Source organism: Cucurbita maxima, unplaced genomic scaffold, assembly GCF_002738345.1.
Source record: "Cucurbita maxima cultivar Rimu unplaced genomic scaffold, Cmax_1.0 Cma_Scf00159, whole genome shotgun sequence".
Classification (NCBI taxonomy): Eukaryota; Viridiplantae; Streptophyta; class Magnoliopsida; order Cucurbitales; family Cucurbitaceae; genus Cucurbita; species Cucurbita maxima.
This window is the reverse complement of record NW_019272175.1, coordinates 86,175-104,121: the sequence shown is the minus strand read 5'-3', so window position 1 is coordinate 104,121 and position 17,947 is coordinate 86,175. Positions and strand designations below refer to the sequence as shown.

At 37.5% G+C, this 17,947-nt stretch overlaps 5 protein-coding genes across 7 annotated transcripts; 3 read left to right on the top strand and 2 right to left on the bottom strand.

Moving 5' to 3' along the window:
• Positions 1-409: 409 nt before the first annotated feature.
• LOC111473773 lies at positions 410-3,339 on the bottom strand. The gene is made up of 6 exons (XM_023119181.1): positions 3,127-3,339; positions 2,707-2,881; positions 2,232-2,284; positions 1,819-2,020; positions 1,635-1,687; positions 410-855 (listed from the first exon to the last, which is right to left on the bottom strand). The coding sequence occupies exons 1-6, from the start codon at positions 3,170-3,172 to the stop codon at positions 653-655; spliced, it is 732 nt and encodes a 243-aa protein (XP_022974949.1). The 5' UTR covers positions 3,173-3,339; the 3' UTR covers positions 410-652.
• LOC111473775 (non-specific lipid-transfer protein 3-like) lies at positions 1,546-12,691 on the top strand. The gene is made up of 4 exons (XM_023119184.1): positions 1,546-1,557; positions 8,737-8,740; positions 11,946-12,360; positions 12,504-12,691. The coding sequence occupies exons 3-4, from the start codon at positions 11,972-11,974 to the stop codon at positions 12,565-12,567; spliced, it is 453 nt and encodes a 150-aa protein (XP_022974952.1). The 5' UTR covers positions 1,546-1,557; positions 8,737-8,740; positions 11,946-11,971; the 3' UTR covers positions 12,568-12,691.
• Positions 4,027-8,447, top strand: LOC111473774 (thioredoxin-like 2, chloroplastic). 3 transcript variants are annotated; one of them, XR_002715770.1, is made up of 6 exons: positions 4,027-4,565; positions 5,920-6,099; positions 6,869-7,033; positions 7,707-7,869; positions 8,054-8,123; positions 8,218-8,447. XR_002715770.1 is itself a non-coding variant. In XM_023119183.1 (5 exons), the coding sequence occupies exons 1-4, from the start codon at positions 4,356-4,358 to the stop codon at positions 7,824-7,826; spliced, it is 675 nt and encodes a 224-aa protein (XP_022974951.1). In that variant the 5' UTR covers positions 4,027-4,355; the 3' UTR covers positions 7,827-7,869; positions 8,218-8,447. The 3 variants fall into 3 exon arrangements, 2 of the variants coding, with proteins under 2 accessions (XP_022974951.1, XP_022974950.1); XM_023119183.1 differs by lacking the exon at positions 8,054-8,123; XM_023119182.1 differs by lacking the exons at positions 8,054-8,123; positions 8,218-8,447 and having other exon boundaries at positions 7,707-8,052.
• Positions 9,220-11,774, top strand: LOC111473771 (putative RING-H2 finger protein ATL21A). Its single transcript, XM_023119178.1, has 2 exons — positions 9,220-10,097; positions 11,307-11,774. The coding sequence occupies exons 1-2, from the start codon at positions 9,404-9,406 to the stop codon at positions 11,747-11,749; spliced, it is 1,137 nt and encodes a 378-aa protein (XP_022974946.1). The 5' UTR covers positions 9,220-9,403; the 3' UTR covers positions 11,750-11,774.
• A 133-nt stretch (positions 12,692-12,824) lies between the features above and the next one.
• LOC111473768 (cyclic nucleotide-gated ion channel 1-like) lies at positions 12,825-17,534 on the bottom strand. Its single transcript, XM_023119175.1, has 8 exons — positions 17,474-17,534; positions 16,789-17,275; positions 15,760-15,972; positions 15,381-15,661; positions 14,274-14,385; positions 13,936-14,172; positions 13,301-13,695; positions 12,825-13,223 (listed from the first exon to the last, which is right to left on the bottom strand). The coding sequence occupies exons 1-8, from the start codon at positions 17,518-17,520 to the stop codon at positions 12,914-12,916; spliced, it is 2,082 nt and encodes a 693-aa protein (XP_022974943.1). The 5' UTR covers positions 17,521-17,534; the 3' UTR covers positions 12,825-12,913.
• Between the last annotated feature and the right edge of the window lie 413 nt (positions 17,535-17,947).

The window sequence follows — 17,947 nt, the reverse complement described above, 5'->3', positions numbered from 1 at the left end:
AGATGTGAAGAACTTTGGAGAGGGTTCTAAAGTAACTTGCGAGTCAAGCATATGATTCTCAAAGCATATGCCATTTCCAAACCTTTTATCTATCACCACATTGACAGATCCTCTAGAGACATCAAACCACAAGAACACTGATCCAAAGTCGCCCAAGTTACAACCTGTATTCCATCATTCATGTTACATTCAAACTTTAAAAAGTTGCATGATAGAATCAAGATATCTTATGAAGTGATTCTAATTTAGAGTTTAAATATAAATTTTCTTTGATCATTCATGTAAATCCAATTTATTATTTTTTGGATTTTAACATTATGATCTATGATCTTGCAGAAATGTAACATATACGCAAACAATTTAACAATTTTTTGGTGATCGTCTATCGATCATCAAGTTAGGAATGAAGTTTAAACATTCAAACCCACTGCAAACATTTTTTTTATTACAACTTTACAAATTCCAGATTACAAAGTTATAAAGGATATACATTTGTTCCCAAACTGGGAATGTACAAAGCTCCTGTTATACAATCATGCAGAAATACAAGTGGATGACTTTCAAACTTTCGTGTAGTAATGGAACAATACACAGATGAAAAATATTAGAAAACAAACCATCATTCTTGATTGTCAAATTCTTGCTTTGGGGTTTAATCATCTTTCTTTTTTGAAGGAGAGCATATTATTTCCAAACAATTTCCCAGTTTTGACAGAAATCCTTCTTTTCCTGGCGAACCAGTTTCCTTCTTATCATGGATGCCATGAACAAGTGCCTCCATTTCATCTTCTGCTCTCTCAAAAATATTTGGCCCCTTCACTTCATTGATTGGCATTTTCTCATTTGAACTCATTTCTGCATCATTTGCCGCACAAAGAAACTCATTAGAAGCAAAATAGCTGCAACAATATTTGTTTTACAGTAGAATAAAACAAGTAATTCATCAGTAATCCTAAGAAAACATCAGTCGGTACAACAATTTAGACGAACTACTTCGATTTTCCATAAATGTGAACCAGTGGCCAATTAGTATGAACCTTTTGGCTTCCTTTCAAGGTTTTAAAAATGCGTCTAATAGAGAAGAGTTTTTACACCCTTATAAAGAATGCTTCATTTTCCTCCCTAACCAACGTGAGATCTCACAATCCACCTCCTTCAGGGTTTAGTGTCCTCATTGGCCCTCGTTCTCCTCTCCAATCGATATGGGATCTCACAATCCATCCCCTTCTTGGCCTAGTGTCCTCATTGACACTCATTCTCCTCTCCAATCGATGTGGGATCTCACAGTCCACCACCTTTGGGGCCTAACGTTCTCGCTGGCACATCGCCTAGTGTCCACCCCCTTCGGGGCTCACCACCCAGTGTCAGGCTCTAATACCATTTGTAACAACCCAATCCCACCGCTAGTAAATATTGTCTTTTTTGGACTTTCCCTTTCGGGCTTTTCCTCAAAAATTTTAAAACGCGTCTGCTAGGGAGAAGTTTCCACGCTCTTATAAAGAATGCTCCATTCTCCTCCCCAACCAATGTTGGATCTCAAAAAACCAGAGTACCATGGTCAAAAGTTATAATAGAGCATAAATAAACAGCATCTTTGGAGAACTCTAAGAATGCAAATTTGAAAACTGTAATACCCGAGAGAGGCATAGCTTCCTTCAGAATTGATGCAGCATTGGTAATTTCATTCCTTCAAAAGAATTGCAGTAAATGAGATAATTTAGAAAGAAAACTAAATGCATCCCATAACTACTGAACCTAAACCTAAACTAATTAAAAATAATCAATCAAAACCTTTTATCGCATGTCTGAGATTCTTACTTAGAGTGAATCGTTTGGATAAGGGCCTGATATTCTTCTGCTGCCCGCTCAAATAAATTTGGAGCTTTGACTTCATCTATTGGAGTATCTTCTCCTATATCATCACGCTGGCCGTGGGTTTCTTTTGACTTCTTAATGTGCCATATCTTCTCAATCTCGTCCTTTGCTCTTTCTATCACTTTTGCTGCTTTCGCTGTGCTATCTGATCCAAACACACAAGAAGAAGATAAACTCCATAGTTATTTCGACTTATCAAGTTTTACTTCTGTCTAGAGGCTTTTTATAAATCAATCTCCCATCTTGTCCACATTGTTTATGAACAAGATAAGCTAGTTTACAGAGAGGGAAGCAGAAAGATATGAATACAACTGCACAATTGCAAAATCTAATATGATAAGAAACAAAGAATCCACCTAATAGGAACTCTGTTTTCTCTTCGATGGAATCCGTTGCTGAAGCTTCATCCCTGCGACCAGAAAACAACACGAGGATTTATATATGTATATATGAAAAGCTCATTTTAGTTTCATTAAATTGAATTCTGAACATGAATAAGTAGACCATCTTTGAAATAAAACTAGAAGTTAACCTAAAACCAATTTATAAAACGTCCAAGATCCAACGGCAAACATCCAAAATCTAGTGGGAAAACGCATACTCAGCCACATAAACTCCTAAATCCAAGCACAAAATCAAGTAACATAAGAACTCCGAGACCTAGCAATAAATATTGAAATCTAGTTATACAAATTTATAAAGAAGGTCAACTGTTTCCTATTGAAGCAATATCTTGATTTTACCATTTACATAAGTCCAATGTCAAAGTTAATGAAATCATAACCTAAAAGTTTAGTTGCACAATAAGTGAATAAAAACTTCCTTTCATACATTTGTGACTCTTTCTTCGGGTGGATCGTTTCAACCAGAGCCTCAATCTCCTCTTTTACTCTCTCAAACACGTTTGGCGCTCTGACTTCATCCAACGAGGTATTCTCGTCAATATCATCCCGTCTTCCATGAGTCTCCTGGTGATGACCAGGCGATTCATCTGCCTGCAAATTTTCTGCAAAATTCGAAGTGGATACTTTTAATTCAAAATCTGCTAGCACTAGCCTATTGATTCCAAAATACTCGTATACTACAACCAATGGAAATTGATCAAAGAATCCTCAGAAAATGTAAACGCAATGCAAAATCATCACGCGAATGACGATATCAAACACATATATATATGTATATATATATATATACGAAAAAGAAAAAAGAAAAAAGAAAAAGGAAAAATCAGGAGATTGATAGGGAACGTACCGGATGAAAGAGGGGGAGAGGACCGGTCTGGTATGGATTCTGCCATATTGACTCTGGAAATGGAATAGAATGCAAAGAACAGAGAAGATGAAGGGTAAAAAAGAAAGGGTTCGAACAGAGGAGCGCCGGCAGCAGAAATGACAGATTTGACAGAGCGTTCGTTGGGGCCCTGTCCACAATCTGTGTGCTGTCTTCCTCTGTCACGCCTATTTATTTTTTCATTAATTCGTTCATACTGTTTGTTTCGAGGCGGTATCAATAATTCTATTTATATGATAACAATAAATATAAAATCAATGAAATTTTTCATACGAAAAGAAAGTATATATTATTTTTCACGTAATACTTTTATGCTTATCACGATACATATATTTTTTCTTTTATGAGATATATTAAATTTTAATAAAAAAAATTATATATGAAAGGAGAATATTCAAATTTAGGAGAATTAAATCAAGTTTTCACGAATTATATTAAATTTACTATTATAAAAGATTTGTCTAAATTAATAATTTATTAAGAACTATATTAATGAGAATATCATAAACTTTTAAAGTTTCTCTTCAAAAAAAAAAAAAAAAATTATTATTATTATTCAAAAATATTTTTACTATAGTTAAAAATTCAAAAATATTTTTACGATCGGTCCCATGTTTAAAAAATAATTATCAAATTTTATAAGGAACATTAATACATATAAAAAAAAATTGTTACTGTCGTTGGATGGACAAAACCATCTATATACATTTCAAATATTATTTTTTAATGTTATTTTAAAAAATTATGAATATTTTTTAAAGGTGTCGTTAACTTAGGATTAAATATTTTTTATTTTTAAAAAAATTTTAAAGATATATTTTTTAAACTATTTAGGAAAGATATCTTAACAAAAAAATCGTGTTGGTTAGGTCAAAGCAGAAAAATCTCATCACCGACAAGACGAGAGATGATTGGCAAGGAAGAGCAAAACCGTAGAGCACTGTGATTGGGTTAAAATGGCGGATTGATTACCAATTGTTGCAGTCACCCTTACAATCGTGTAAAGCGTAAAAGCACTCTCTCCAATTCACGCGCACAATTATAGCCACAATTATAAACAACCCTTCTCCTTCTACTTCTCTCTCGATTGCCCTTTTCGTTTCTCCCCCCATGCTGTTTACCTCATCATCTTCTTCTTGGGGGGACACAGATTGTGTTTGGAAGTAGAATTTCTGCGTTTTTGTCTCTAAATGGCTGATGTTTTTAGATTTTCCTCGCATTCTTTATGTTTCCCATCCACTTCTTTCCCTGCCTCCTTTGCTTCATCCTGCAATTCTATTCAGACTTGCCTTCCACCCATTCAAAGCTCGGATAAGAGGTCGACTTCTCTGCCGCGTTACTCTGCTAGCTTTGTAATGCCTCTTTCTTTCACACCCAGAAAGAGGTTGGTGTCTTTCAAGGTACACAGCTTTTCTTTTGGTTGGATTTATAATTGTTGAGATTTTCATTATTATTTTTATATGAATTTAGTTGCCAGCAAGAATCTGTTTGTTGGGCTTGTTTGAATTTTATTTTCAATTTGAGATTCCATGTGCTGAATTGGAATTTGAGAAGGTTCTGTACAACCCTAATTGTGAGACCCACTAAGTTCAAATTTTCCCTAGGTAGTTGATGCTTGTACTTTTATCTGTTAAAAGAATTAGCTACATTGCTTTGCCAACAATTCTTTCCCATATGCATTCAATTCTTAGTTGACAGTTCTAGTCTGTTCTACGAAGTAGTTTATATTCCTGTCTAGCCTGATGCTGGTTAAATCTAAAGAGACACTTAATTTATGGTTGATTAAACCATAAGGAGCCATGTTTTCTCTTCATATCTCTTTAAAGTTCCTTCAGATCTGGCTATAGCTTTTGGGAAGATTTTTGGTTATGAACGAGGGGACTGAACACCTTGTTACTTGGAGAGTTCTTTATTTTCATATTGAGTTATGAGGCTTTTGGGACTGGTAAAATTTGAAATAGAAGCATGGCCATGATTACCAAATGACAGTGGGGTACGAGAAGAGAAGTAGTCGAACGCCAGCACCCTTTAGGCACAGAATTCTCGCCAGTAAATATGATGCAAGTCCTATGTGATTGTTCATAGGAAACATATCTCTTAACAGTTGTTGCCTTTGGATTTTCACTGCTAGCTGTGAAATTTATCTGAGATTGGAAGCTTTCTTAATGGCTGAGAACCATTGTATAATTGGATTTTGAAAGGATGCTTGGTTGGATAGGAAACTTCAATTTTCATAATGCTTTTCCTTAACTTTATGCTCAGCTGACTTGTTTTAGATGTTTCTAAAAAGCCTGAGCAGAGAACCTGTGGAGAAAGTCCTTACATTTCAAAATTCTTTTAACGAGAGAGATTACTAGTAGGCTTACATCTTGACAACATGGAAGGTTTTCATATAACTCATAGTTTTGATTCAAAATACTGGAAGTAGGAGAGTTCTAGCATCCTTACATGCAAATCTCTTCTTGATTACCTTATTGACTATTGCATGCCTGCAAGCTCCCATAGGCAATGAGCAGCTCTCAAATTTATTATTCAGTTTGTAGCGTTGAGACTACATATGTGTAAATTTCTTGTGTGGAAAACATGACAACTTCTTGTAATTTCTCCTTCGCTTTCTGAGGGCAGGAGGCTGTACTATTTTCCCCGCTTTTCCTTTTATACATGATTATCTGTTTAAAAATGTTTCTTACTCAAACAAAATAGATGTCAATCATTTTCCCCGTGGCGCCTGTAAACTGTTCTATGATGCCACAGGTACCGGCAGCTGTGGCTGAAAAAGACCAGCCAAAATGGTGGGAAAAGAGTGCACCAAACATGATTGATATACATTCGACACAGGAATTTTTAACTGCATTGAGTGAATCTGGTGATAGATTAGTTATTGTAGATTTTTACGGAACCTGGTGTGCTTCTTGCAGGGCATTATTTCCCCGGGTAACTTTCTTCATCAATGCTTTAGATTTCTTCAGATTGTGATGTTGGTCTGTTTTAAGTGTATCATGATATAAGGCTTGATTCCATCAATGGAGCATTTTCTGAAACTCGATTAGGACCAGCTTATTGAACAAGTAGGCATTAAATGACTGCTGCATTTGTTAGCTAGCTATCAAGATGAAAATCTTTAAAGTACACTTTGCAGTATTTTTAGATGCCTTGCAGGTTTCTACCTATCTATGTTACTGAGGTTGGAACTGTAGACAATTGCTCAATCCTTTAATAAATTGGTAATCAAAAACTCTGCGCCAAATATATATATTTTTTATATGAAATAATTTCATTGATGTATGGAATTTACTAAAAGGATGGTTTGTCCACTGTGATTACAAAAAGCTTTGCCAATTGGTTAAAAGGGAAGCATTAATGTATGAAGCATAACTCTGCTCAGTATCTGATATCTCAAGTTGCTAATCTCAAAATACTCTGCGTTCCTTTATTGGTTTTCTGCTGCATAGCTGTTCTGTCATTATTTATCGCTTTGGTTATAATAAGAAAGCTCCAGAGCAGTTCTTATTTGCACGGAAATTCTTGCGAATGCTTCCCACATTAAATGATTGATATTCATTGGATTTAACATTTGTTGTTTCCTAAAAAGGAAAGGCATTTTACAGCAAAATCTGACCTTGCAATTATTGTTCTTATTAGAAATTTTAGTCGCCTGTTTTATGTTTTGACGTTTGTATATATGTTGAAATGGAACTGTCAGCTATGCAGAACAGCTGATGAGCACCCTGAGATTTTATTCCTGAAAGTCAACTTTGATGAAAACAAGCAAATGTGCAAAAGTTTGAATGTCAAGGTCCTTCCTTATTTCCATTTTTATCGTGGAGCTGATGGACAATTGGAGTCCTTCTCATGCTCACTCGCAAAGGTTAGCATCCTCCTCCCTCCCCATCCCCCATCTCATATGTAAACAATTCATACTATTTTATTGGTTTAGCTTATAACAAGCACCAGGCATGTTAAAATATAAATAGATTTTTGTGAGATCCCACATTGGTTGGAGAGAGAACTAAACATTCCTTATAAAGGTGTGAAAACCTCTCCCTAGTAACTCGTTTTAAAACTTTGAGGGGAAGCCCATAAGGAGAAGCTCAAAGAAGACAATATTTGCTAGTAGTGGGCTTGAGCTGTTACAAATGGTATCAGAGCTAGACACCGGACGGTGTGCCAGCGAGGACACTGGGACCCCGAAGGGGTGGATTGTGAGATCCCACATAGGTTAGAGAGGGAAACGAAACATTTATTAAAAGGGTGTGGAAACCTCTCTCTAGTAGACGTATTTTAAAACCTTGAGAGCCCAAAAGGAAAATCCAAAGAGTACAATATATGCTAGCGGTGGGCTTGAAATGTTACAATTTTCGAGTCATCGATGTGAATGTGCTGGAAGGATTGATGTGGATCTAATATGAACTGAAAACTTCCCTTATCCCAAATTTGGAGAACTATACCAAGTGTTTGATCCCATGGCAGGCATTGATTATCAATATATGAAGGAATACCATCATTCTACTTACTCTATCTAACCTTTCTCCTTCCCCCAGTTCCAGAAAATTAAAGATGCAATTAAAATGCACAACACAGCTCGTTGCAGCATTGGGCCACCAAGAGGAGTAGGAGATCTTGTACTGGAGCCCTCCTTGAGTCCCAAGGACAAACAATAAACAGAAGCTTCTTCATCATAGACTTGCTCCCAAATGCCCATCGGTACCATTGTGCATTCCCCTACTATTAATATAACCTAGCAGTCAGCTTTCCACTCTGTAAATTTGCATTCTTGTGAAATAGTTTGCTGCCTTCTTCTGCTACCTTTGATGTTTTTACTTTGAAACTGGTGATCTTGGATCTAGTTTTAAATACATGCCATTGATTCATTTGGTTTGATGGACAGAGGCTTGCATATTCTTAAAATTTAGTCCAGAATCTGTCAGATCTCTACTGTACTTTTAAGTAACTGCTAGGTTCAAATCTCTACTCTACCTTTGTGATTCACTAAGACTTGAAATGGAGGGCTCTGATTAAGAAGCTAAACTGTGAACAACTTGCTATGTGCAGGTATCATTCATAATGAAACTTTCTTTTACGTCTGCATGGTCTTGCATGTCAAAGAAGCAGTAGTTTCGCCGTTCGTGTCGTCGGTCAATGGCTAAATCTTGATGGCTCTGTTGATTTTATCTCTAAATTGTTCAGTGTTTTAGTTAAATTTCGTTACTTTATTTCTCAACTTTTAATTGTGATTTTATCCTCTAATCCTTGGTAATAATATAAATTTATTTATTTAGAAAGTTTATAATCTATATAACCCACAAGTTTAGGTATATAAATTTATTTATTACCTTTCTCTAACGAATGTATTTTAAAACTTTGAGGATGATAAGATCTGCTTGCAGTAAATTTGAGATGTTACAAATGGTATCAGAGTCAATCATTAGGCGGTGTGTCATCGAGGACCCTGGCCTCCAAGGGAGGTGGTTTGTGAGATCCCACATCGGTTGGAGAGGAGGACGAAACATTCCCTGTAAGAATGTGTCCCTATAATGGCGCCTCTAAGGGGGTGGATTGTGGGCCTCCCAGGGGGGTGGATTGTGAGATCCCACATCGGTTGGAGAGGGGAGAAAACATTCTTGTAAGAATGTGGAAACCTCTCTATAACCTTTTAAAACCCTCTAACCTTTTAAAACCTTAAGGAGAAGCTGAGAAAGTCCAAAAATGCAATATATACTAGTGGTAGGTGATAGGCTTGAGTTGATACACAATATGATATTATTAATGACCAAGATTTTTTTTAAAAGATTCCATTCAAGCTTTACGATTCAAATTACTTGCATGTGAGATTGATCATGTTCAATTATAAATTTATTTGGTCTCTATGATTACGTAAAAATTTTAGAATTCCATCCTTATGGCTATGATAAAATCTCGTAAACAATTTCTGAAGTCTACCAAATTTGTTTTTGAACTTTTTATAATAAAGTCTATGGATTATAATATAGTTTGAAGATGAATTAAATAAGCACAAAAATACAGAAAGAGAGTTTGATAGTTTATATCAAATTGAAATTTCTTAATAAATTTCTGTAGCTCTCTCATGAATATTAAAACTATGGCATCCACAGCCAAAGAATGTCAAACCAACCATTATAGAACTTTCAAAGCTTCTGACTTTAGAATAAAATGATGAAGTCAATAACATAAATATGAACTACTTCAAGTTACAAAAATTTTCCTTCTGGCAAAGCTTATGGATTTCTCACATATCTTTCTCCTCTTCTTCCTCTTCATCCTCCCCACTTTATCCACAGCTCAAAGTTGCTCTATTTCCAAGTGTATGAAGGACAACTTCGGCATCCGATTCCCGTTCCGAATTCCTGAGCTGCAACCTGCAAGATGTGGCTATCCTGGTTTCAACTTAGCCTGCAACGACGTGGGTGTGTCGACTCTAAATCTATCGTCTTCAGAACAATTTTTGGTAAGAAATATTGATTATGTTGCTCAACAGATACAGCTCTATGATCCAGATGTTTGCCTTCCTAAAAGGCTTCTTCTTCAAGGCTTCAACTTCGATCTCTCAAATTCTCCATTTCTGCTCCCTTTTAGTAAGAATTTCACCTTCCTAAGCTGTCAACCTCAATTTGCAACATCCCGATTTCCTGTCCTTAGCTGCCTTAGCAACTCCACCAGCTCGGTTGTGGCTACTTCTTCCATGAGTTATGTCAGGTCAATGTCAAAGTCAAACTCTTGCAGGATCATGGCTAATTTAACTGTCCCAGTTGCGTACCCAGATGAGGCCAATCAGTTTCTAACCGACCACTATGGTGATCTCCTGCTAACTTGGAATAGCCCTGCTTGCAGTATCTGCGAAACAGAAGGCAGGCTTTGTGGGTTCAAAAGCAACAGCGGCCTCGGCATTGCCTGTTTCAATAAGTACTCAACAGGTCAAAATTTTACCCTTTGTTGCTATTTCCTAAGTTCATGTTCTTCTTTAAACTCTTCATCTTCTGAAATGGATGAGAATGCATTGTTCGAGGAAAATGTAACGACCTAGTTTTCTACTTATCCTAAAGTCGTTACGGTATACCTATCATTTTAGGCTGAAATAATCATTTAAAATTTTATCATAAAAACATTGCTACGAACTTACATGTTTATTGAAAGGTCCTTAAAACACTTTAACATGAGTCAAAAGAACATAAGTAAAATAAAACATAAATGCCCTATACTAACTTATAGTCGACAAATTAAATGCAACCTAGCCCTATACTAACTTATAGTCTACAAAAATAAAATGCAAACTACCCTATGCATGTGACATGGTTTCCCGAGTTGCGATGCCACTGTCAGCCGTACATGGGAGTCTTGCTTTTACTTGAAAAATAAGAGTAACACATAACTTGAGTATTTTAAGAAATACTCATTAAGTGACCTTACTATTGAGGTAGATGCAAGCACACACAATCACGTGTGAGCCGTGTATAGAATAGTAAACATACATCTCATTACCCGCTTAGGATAGTCGGCTAAGGGAATACAGATTTAAATGATAGGTCAAATTCATGATTGTGTGTGCTTGCATCTAACCTCAATAGTGGGGTCACTTTACTAAGTATTTCTTAAAATACTTAAGCCATGTGTTACTCTTATTTTCCAAGTAAAGGCAAGACTCCCATGTACGGCTGACAATGACATCGCAACTCAAGAGACCATGTCACATGCATAGGGTAGTTTGTATTTTGTTTTTGTAGACGATAGGTTAGTATAGGGGCTAGGCTATATTTAATTTCATAGACTATATGTTATGCATACCCTAACGACTTTAGGTTAAGTAGAAATCTAGGGTAGTTACCTAAAAATTCAAATAAAAATAAATCATTGTTTTGTTCCGATTATGGTCAACTTTAACCCATATTGCAAAAATAAAGATACAGGCTGCTATATGAATCTTAGACTGGCTCTTGGTTGACTAAGACATAGATAAAGCTTATATTATAGGCAAGTTGAGATTAAAGTAATAACAGAAGAATATCATGGATGATGAAGGAATGACAAAGACACTTGTTCTCAGCTGCACGTCTCTTAATGATATCATTCATGATATAGTTTGCAAAAATATCAAACTTTAAATGATAAAATACCTTAAATTTCAGGGGAGAATAATGGCCTCAGAATATTGCGGATCATCTGTGTGGTGATTATTCTACCGAGTTTGATGTGTGTCTTTGGATTTGGCTGCTTCATCTGCTTCGCAAGGTGGGGCTATGGCATTGCAGACAGCAGAAGAAACCAAGCTCAGCATCAGCAGCAGGTCAATCCAGCTTTAGAGACAGAGCCACCGATCCGTTTGAGTGGTCTGGATGAATCAACCATTGATTCATATCAGAAGGTAATCCTTGGAGAAAGCCGGCGGCTGCCTGGCCCCAATGGCACCACCTGCCCCATATGCCTCGGAGAGTACTTAACCAAAGACACTGTCAGATGCATTCCTGAGTGTAAGCATTGCTTCCATGTGGATTGTATTGATCAATGGCTTCGTGTCAACAGCAGCTGCCCTCTTTGTCGAAACTCTCCCTCTCCCTCCCCTTCTCACTAACTTCAATTCTTCTACGTAACAAGAACACAACAATGCAAAGTCAGTGTGTACAGAGATTCAAGTAATTTAAGAAAACCCCACTTTTTTGTGTGTCAATAACCAAAAGAAACTCATAAAATCGGCATGGTAGCAGAATTTCAGGAATCGTTACACAAGAAACTGATATAAAAACACACAAAATCGTAAACCCACCAAGTGTTTGTAAAAATTCCCAAGTGAAAAATGTCAGGAATCTACAATCTCCGCTTGATGATCAGTGCACTAACCTTCATCGCCATGCTTACAAGCTCCATGATGGTCGCGCTGTCTCAGAATGTCGACATGGGAAGCTGCATACTGGTGGCGCAGGAGCTATCGCCATGTTTGAGCTTCATCAAAGGCAGCGACGGAGGGTTTCTTGGAGAGAATCCACCGCCGTCGTGCTGCAGTGGCGTTACTAAGTTGGCCGCCGATGCTAAAACGAAGAACGATAAGGTTGATTTGTGCGAGTGTATCAAGAAGAGTTTGTCGATGATCGGAGCTTATGATCCGAATCGCATTCCTTCGATTCCCGAAGGCTGCGGAATTCCAGTTCAAATTCCTCCCATTGACAATTCCACTGACTGCTCAGAGTAATCAAATTAACATTTCCTTTTCCCTTTTCCTTCGCGCCATGAATCTAAAATGCATTTTCAAGGGACAAATTAAAAAGAAAAATGCGTTGGCTATGATATTGGATGCTAATATTTTGGTGTTGGTGTGTATTGGGATGCAGGGTTGAAGGCTTTGAATTTGGAAGTGGCATGTCAAATGAGGTTGGGAATTGCCATCATCAATGATCCCAATCAACATAAACCAAGCCAAAATCCCATATGATGTTCTTAAGTTTCTCTTCGTTTCAAAATAAGATTGAGTCTTGGTCTCAATAATCCTTATTTACTTCTTAATAATACTCTAATAACGATTACCAATAATCATAATTTCATAACCGTTCATCAATTTCTTCCCATTTTAGTATATTTTAAAAATTTCAAAACTATTCGATCTTGTTAAACATTTATCAAAAGTTCATATACTTACCAGACATTTCTCAGACTTACGAGAACCTTTCAAAATTGAGTTGAAAGTTCAAAAATCAAATAGACATAAACCTCAAATATAAAGAAAAGCGAAACTAACACATTTTTAACGATTCAAGATGGTGAAATTTGGCTCGTCTTGCTTATCGTCTGGCTTTGGAGGCGGCGGTAGCGTCATCACTCGTGTTAAAGGAGCAGTTTTCTGGTGTTGATCTCGCTGCACAGCAAGCAACAGATATGATATAAACATGGATGCATATAGAGTGGCGCCAAAGCTCGCCGAGACACCAACTATCTTAGCCAATGCATCTTGAAATCTACCATCTCCACCCCCTCTCTTCTTTCTTTCAACGTAATCATGCCAAGCTTCTTGTACCTTATAGGCAGCCCAAACTTTCCATTGATGAGAATAGAATCTAAAAAAATGAAAAACTATTACATATCAATCACTTCAGCAGCAGCTGAATCAAAGCAACAGTTCATATAAACATGCCTCACTCTGAGCTGAAATTGCTTGCTATTAAGGCGCTGGAAATGGAACTGACTGGTCACAAATTTCAGCTCATCAGCCTTTAAAGCAAAGGCTTCAACCTCAGTAAGAGATTCAACTGTTCTAGCTGAAATGGGAAGAGAAGTGGAGGTTGGATCCATTGCCCATTGAACTAGCTCTTCACCACAAAAGTCGCCTGCTTTAAGTATGTCCGTGTAAGGCTTGTTGTTCCAACCAAAAGTTATAATGTTAGATAGCTTTCCTTTCATGATGAATAGCATAGTATCAATTGGGTCACCCTCTTGCAGAATGAAGCTACTCTTTGTGAATAACACAGGCTTGAGATATTCGCACATTGAGTCTAGTAGATGCTTGTCCATGTTGCTAAAAAGTGTCACCTAAACCATTTGGAGTTAACAAACAATGAAAGTTTCGTCCGATGACTTCAGGTATGTACATGAAGAGGGAATACAAAGTGCTTATATTGTTTCCGTTTATTAAATATAGTTTTAACAGATTCAACCACCTACCAAATATATCTCTACCAAATCTTTACGAAATATCTACCATATATATCTTTATCAAATCTTTTAATATAAATAGGCATCGGAACATGACAAAATTTGAAAAGAACTCACTTTTTTAAGAAGGGACAAGCAAAGATGGCGTTTGATGTCTTTCCTAAGGTCTTTAGGAAGGTTAGTAATGAGTTCCTCTTCCTTAACTCCTCTGTTTAGCTGCCATTTGTATTGATCGTATCGTCTAACACGCTGCCTTAAGTCCTCCGGGAGGATACGATGTGCCATCCAATGCTCGATATCTCGTCGGTTGATTCTCATCTGCTCTATTTTAACAGTTGTTGACTGAAGGTATTTCTGTCCCAAGGGGAATGATTCACAGTTAGAAAGTTGGAGCAGTTAGAAAGGGAATGAGTTATAGAATATGGAAGAGTGATGATATCAGAGACATGAATGACCTGAACATTGCTAATGAGTAAGGCAAATAAAACCAAACCAAGGATGGCTATGAAGACAGCAAAAAGAACCTCCCCCATGTAGTTGCTTACTTTAAGGTTTTGTCCACTTGAGCTGTAACGAGACAAGCAAGTTCTTTTAAAGTGTATGTAGCCCCAAAGCATTAACTTAAGATTATCTGGGAAACTTGGAGCTTATAACAATAGCTTCACACATATCATATCAAATTCTCTAGTAAAGTAGTTAAGTGATGGAGAAACATGATGTAACAGCCCAAGCCCACCACTAGCAGATATTGTCTGCTTTGGTCTGTTATGTATCGCTGCTAGCCTCACAGTTTTAAAACGTGTCTACTAGGGAGAGGTTTCCACACCCTTATAAGGAATGTTTCATTCTCCTCTCTAACTGATGTGTGATCTCACAATCCACCCCCTTGGGAGCCCAGCGTCCTTGTTGGCACACCACTCAGTGTCTGACCCTGATACCATTTGTAATGGTCCAAGCCCACCACTAGTAGATATTTTCTACTTTGGCCTGTTACATATCGCCGTCAGCCTCACGGTTTTAAAACATGTCTACTAGGGAGAGGTTTCCACACCCTTATGAGGAATGTTTCATTCTCCTCTCCAACTGATGTGGGATCTCACAATCCACCCCCTCTTGGGAGCCCAACGTCCTTGTTGGCACACCACTCAGTGTCTAGCTTTGATACTATTTGTAACAGCTCAAGCCCACAACTAGCAGATATTGTCTGCTTTGGTCCGTTATGTATCGCAGTCAGCCTCATGGTTTTAAAACGTGTCTACTAGGGAGAGTTTTTCACACCCTTATAAGAAATATTTCGTTCCCCTCTCCAATCGATGTGGGATCTCACAATCCACCCCCTTTAGAAGCTCAGCGTCCTCGCTGACACGCCACTCAATGTCTGGCTCTGACACCATTTGTAACCGCTCAAGCCCACTTGCAGACATTGTCTGCTTTGGCTTGTTACGTATCACCATCAACCTCACAGTTTTTAAACGCGTCTACTAAGGAGAGGTTTCCGGCCCTTATAAGAAATGTTTTGTTCTCCTCTCCAACCGATGTCACAATGGAAAACTTTTACCAACCTGACGTTTTGCAGAGCCCACCAGAATGAATGGAAGAATTTGTGGCTAAAACTCGTCTTGGTAAAGTCAAACTCAAGGGCTTTAGCATACATCCCAAAGTCGAAGGTGTTTGTCTTGTCAGATTTCTTAGGAGAGCAAAACTTAATTGTAGAAGAGGACATTGCTTCACTACGACGTTCACAGTACAAAAAATTGTCTCTACAGTCATCTTTCATGCATGCCACAAGCCAGCATTTGGTTTGGCGTTCTATTGATAACAAATACCAAATGGCACCAACAACCTGATCATCAAATTCACTGCTTATAAGAGAACTTCTTTTAAACCGAAACATAAAAAGGGGTGGTTTTTGGATGGCTATAAAATCAAATGAACACATACATGACAAGCTTGCAAATAAATAAGAAGATTGAAGGCAGCTCCACTCCAAGCAGTTTCTGTCAGTATGCCAGAGTTTTTGGTTACTTCTCTGTATTGTGGATAAATTCGAAGAAGCCTAGGAATATACTGCAAAAGAACCGCAATCTTCACGATGTTCTCTGTCTTTGTTGGAATTGGATCTTTCGCTGCAGGTATGATTACTAATACTAAAAGCTGAAACACATGAAAAGACTATGTTATCTTAAATAGTAAGTTCGCTTAAGTGAGACAATCAATGCTACTTCAAACAAATGATTCACAAGAATCTATCCAATTGAGGATGGTTGGGAGGGTCCCACGTTGGCTAATTTAGGAAATGATCATGGGTTTATAAGTAAGGAATACATCTCCATTGTTATGAGGCCCTTTGGAGATGCCCAAAGCAAAACCATGAGAGTTTATGCTCAAAGTGAACAATATCATACCATTGTAGAGAGTCGTGAGTCCTAACATGGTATCAGATTCATGTCCTTAACTTAGCCATGTCAATAGAATTCTCAAATGTCGAACAAAGAAGTTATGAGCCTCGAAGGTGTAGTCAAAAGTGACTCAAGTGTCGAACAAATGGTGTACTTTGTTCGATGACTCCAGAGAAGGAGTCGAGTCTCAATTAAGGAGAGGCTGTTCGAGGGCTCCATAGATCTTAGGGGAGGCTCTATAGTGTACTTTGTTCGAGCAGAGGATTGTCGGGAGGGAGTCCCACATTGGCTAATTTAGAAAATGATCATGGGTTTATTAGTAAAGAATACAACTCCATTCGTATGAGGCCTTTTGGGGAAGTCCAAAGAAAAGCCATGAAAGCTTATTCTCAAAGTGGACAATATCATACTATTGTGGAGAGTCGTGACTCCTAACATAAACCACTCTCAAGCGGGATACAGAACAAAACAAGCACAGGGTGTTCGTAATATGTGAAGAAAGAGAAGATTTTGGACTGTGCTTTAAAGAGCTCCTCATCAACCAATATGTAACATTCCAAATAAATTATACCTGAGGCAGTGGGAGAATGGATAAGATATCAATCAAGAAGTTTGAGAAAAGATATCTCTTTGCTATAGCTGCTGGGTCTTCAATTAATTCACCACTTCCAAACACAGGCAAAGAAGGGGGAAGAAAACCAGTTCGAAACTCAAAGATCATGTGAAGTAGATAAAATAAGTCAATGAATGAACGAAGAACACAAGTAATGGTCATAAGATCTTGGTCCATGGTTAGGCATTGACGGTCTTTATCAAATACTGGAACGTAAAAGAAGATAGGGTCCACAGCTACTGCTATGACAGAGGACAGCACAAATATCTTGTTCCATTGCTGAAGAAATGACTTCTGTGGATCAAGAATTTTCTTCCAAAATTCTGGTTTGAAGCCTATTTGTGTTAATCCTCTGTGTAAACATTCCAACATTGAGCTTGGAGACAGTCTGCTTCTGTTTTGGTAGCCTCCATATTTGTCATGGAAGTCAGAAGTTGGTTGAAACCTATTTGATCAAGGGAGTATATATCAATGTTGATAGAAACAACGTCAACCCAAGCTAAGTCATTTATGAAACATAATATTAGTGGAAACAGGTTAAAACATATTCAAGATCATGTCGTTGAACTAAGAAAAACAATTGGAACAACAAGAACTAGGTTTCCTTAAAGAAAGTCACAGAGAGAGTTAAGAATGTTCAGACCTTACAGTTTTTGGTATCTGGGAACCCATAAATATGGTCACTTGCATGAAAGGCAAGAAGTGGTACTTAAGCTTATAAAGAAAAACATGTTCTTTAGGTTGTTGAATGGAAGCCAGAAGGGCTGAGAAGGCTGAAAATCCCTTCAATCAGGTGGTAAAGCAAAGGCCAATGTGAGGTACAAGAAAATGTTTCGTCTTTATTAGAGCTTTTTGACAAAGTGCTTTTATATCCCACTTCCCTAACTCGCTTAAAGCCATTGGGAACTTTCAACAAACAGTTTACATGCATGACAATTTGTTACCAAAAAGAAACTAAGCAGAATAATCCTTCTCTGGTTTGTCTGGTGCTGTCAGTGAAATAACAATGTCTCAGTTAGAGTTGCGGTTGTAACAGTTCAGCTCAAGCCTATTACCGGCGAATATTATACTCTTTGAGTTTTCCCTTACTCAAGATTTTTAAAACGCGTTTGCAAGA

What these genes read in the sequence shown, in the direction of transcription:
- LOC111473774 (XM_023119183.1), top strand. Translation starts at nt 4,356, where the DNA reads ATGGCTGATGTTTTTAGATTTTCCTCGCATTCTTTATGTTTCCCATCC. An exon ending in AGAGGTTGGTGTCTTTCAAG is followed by an intron (nt 4,566 to 5,919) that starts GTACACAGCTTT and finishes ATGATGCCACAG; the next exon opens with GTACCGGCAGCTGTGGCTGA. An exon ending in TCTCATGCTCACTCGCAAAG is followed by an intron (nt 7,034 to 7,706) that starts GTTAGCATCCTC and finishes TCCTTCCCCCAG; the next exon opens with TTCCAGAAAATTAAAGATGC.
- LOC111473775 (XM_023119184.1), top strand. Translation starts at nt 11,972, where the DNA reads ATGTCAGGAATCTACAATCTCCGCTTGATGATCAGTGCACTAACCTTC. An exon ending in AATTCCACTGACTGCTCAGA is followed by an intron (nt 12,361 to 12,503) that starts GTAATCAAATTA and finishes ATTGGGATGCAG; the next exon opens with GGTTGAAGGCTTTGAATTTG.
- LOC111473773 (XM_023119181.1), bottom strand. Translation starts at nt 3,172, where the DNA reads ATGGCAGAATCCATACCAGACCGGTCCTCTCCCCCTCTTTCATCCG. An exon ending in CCGAAGAAAGAGTCACAAAT is followed by an intron (nt 2,285 to 2,706) that starts GTATGAAAGGAA and finishes TTCTGGTCGCAG; the next exon opens with GGATGAAGCTTCAGCAACGG. An exon ending in ATCCAAACGATTCACTCTAA is followed by an intron (nt 1,688 to 1,818) that starts GTAAGAATCTCA and finishes ATTCTTTTGAAG; the next exon opens with GAATGAAATTACCAATGCTG.
- LOC111473771 (XM_023119178.1), top strand. Translation starts at nt 9,404, where the DNA reads ATGGATTTCTCACATATCTTTCTCCTCTTCTTCCTCTTCATCCTCCCC. An exon ending in TTTCAATAAGTACTCAACAG is followed by an intron (nt 10,098 to 11,306) that starts GTCAAAATTTTA and finishes CTTAAATTTCAG; the next exon opens with GGGAGAATAATGGCCTCAGA.
- LOC111473768 (XM_023119175.1), bottom strand. Translation starts at nt 17,520, where the DNA reads ATGCAAGTGACCATATTTATGGGTTCCCAGATACCAAAAACTGTAAG. An exon ending in CCATTCTCCCACTGCCTCAG is followed by an intron (nt 15,973 to 16,788) that starts GTATAATTTATT and finishes CATGTGTTTCAG; the next exon opens with CTTTTAGTATTAGTAATCAT. An exon ending in CAATTTCAGCTCAGAGTGAG is followed by an intron (nt 13,224 to 13,300) that starts GCATGTTTATAT and finishes TCATTTTTTTAG; the next exon opens with ATTCTATTCTCATCAATGGA.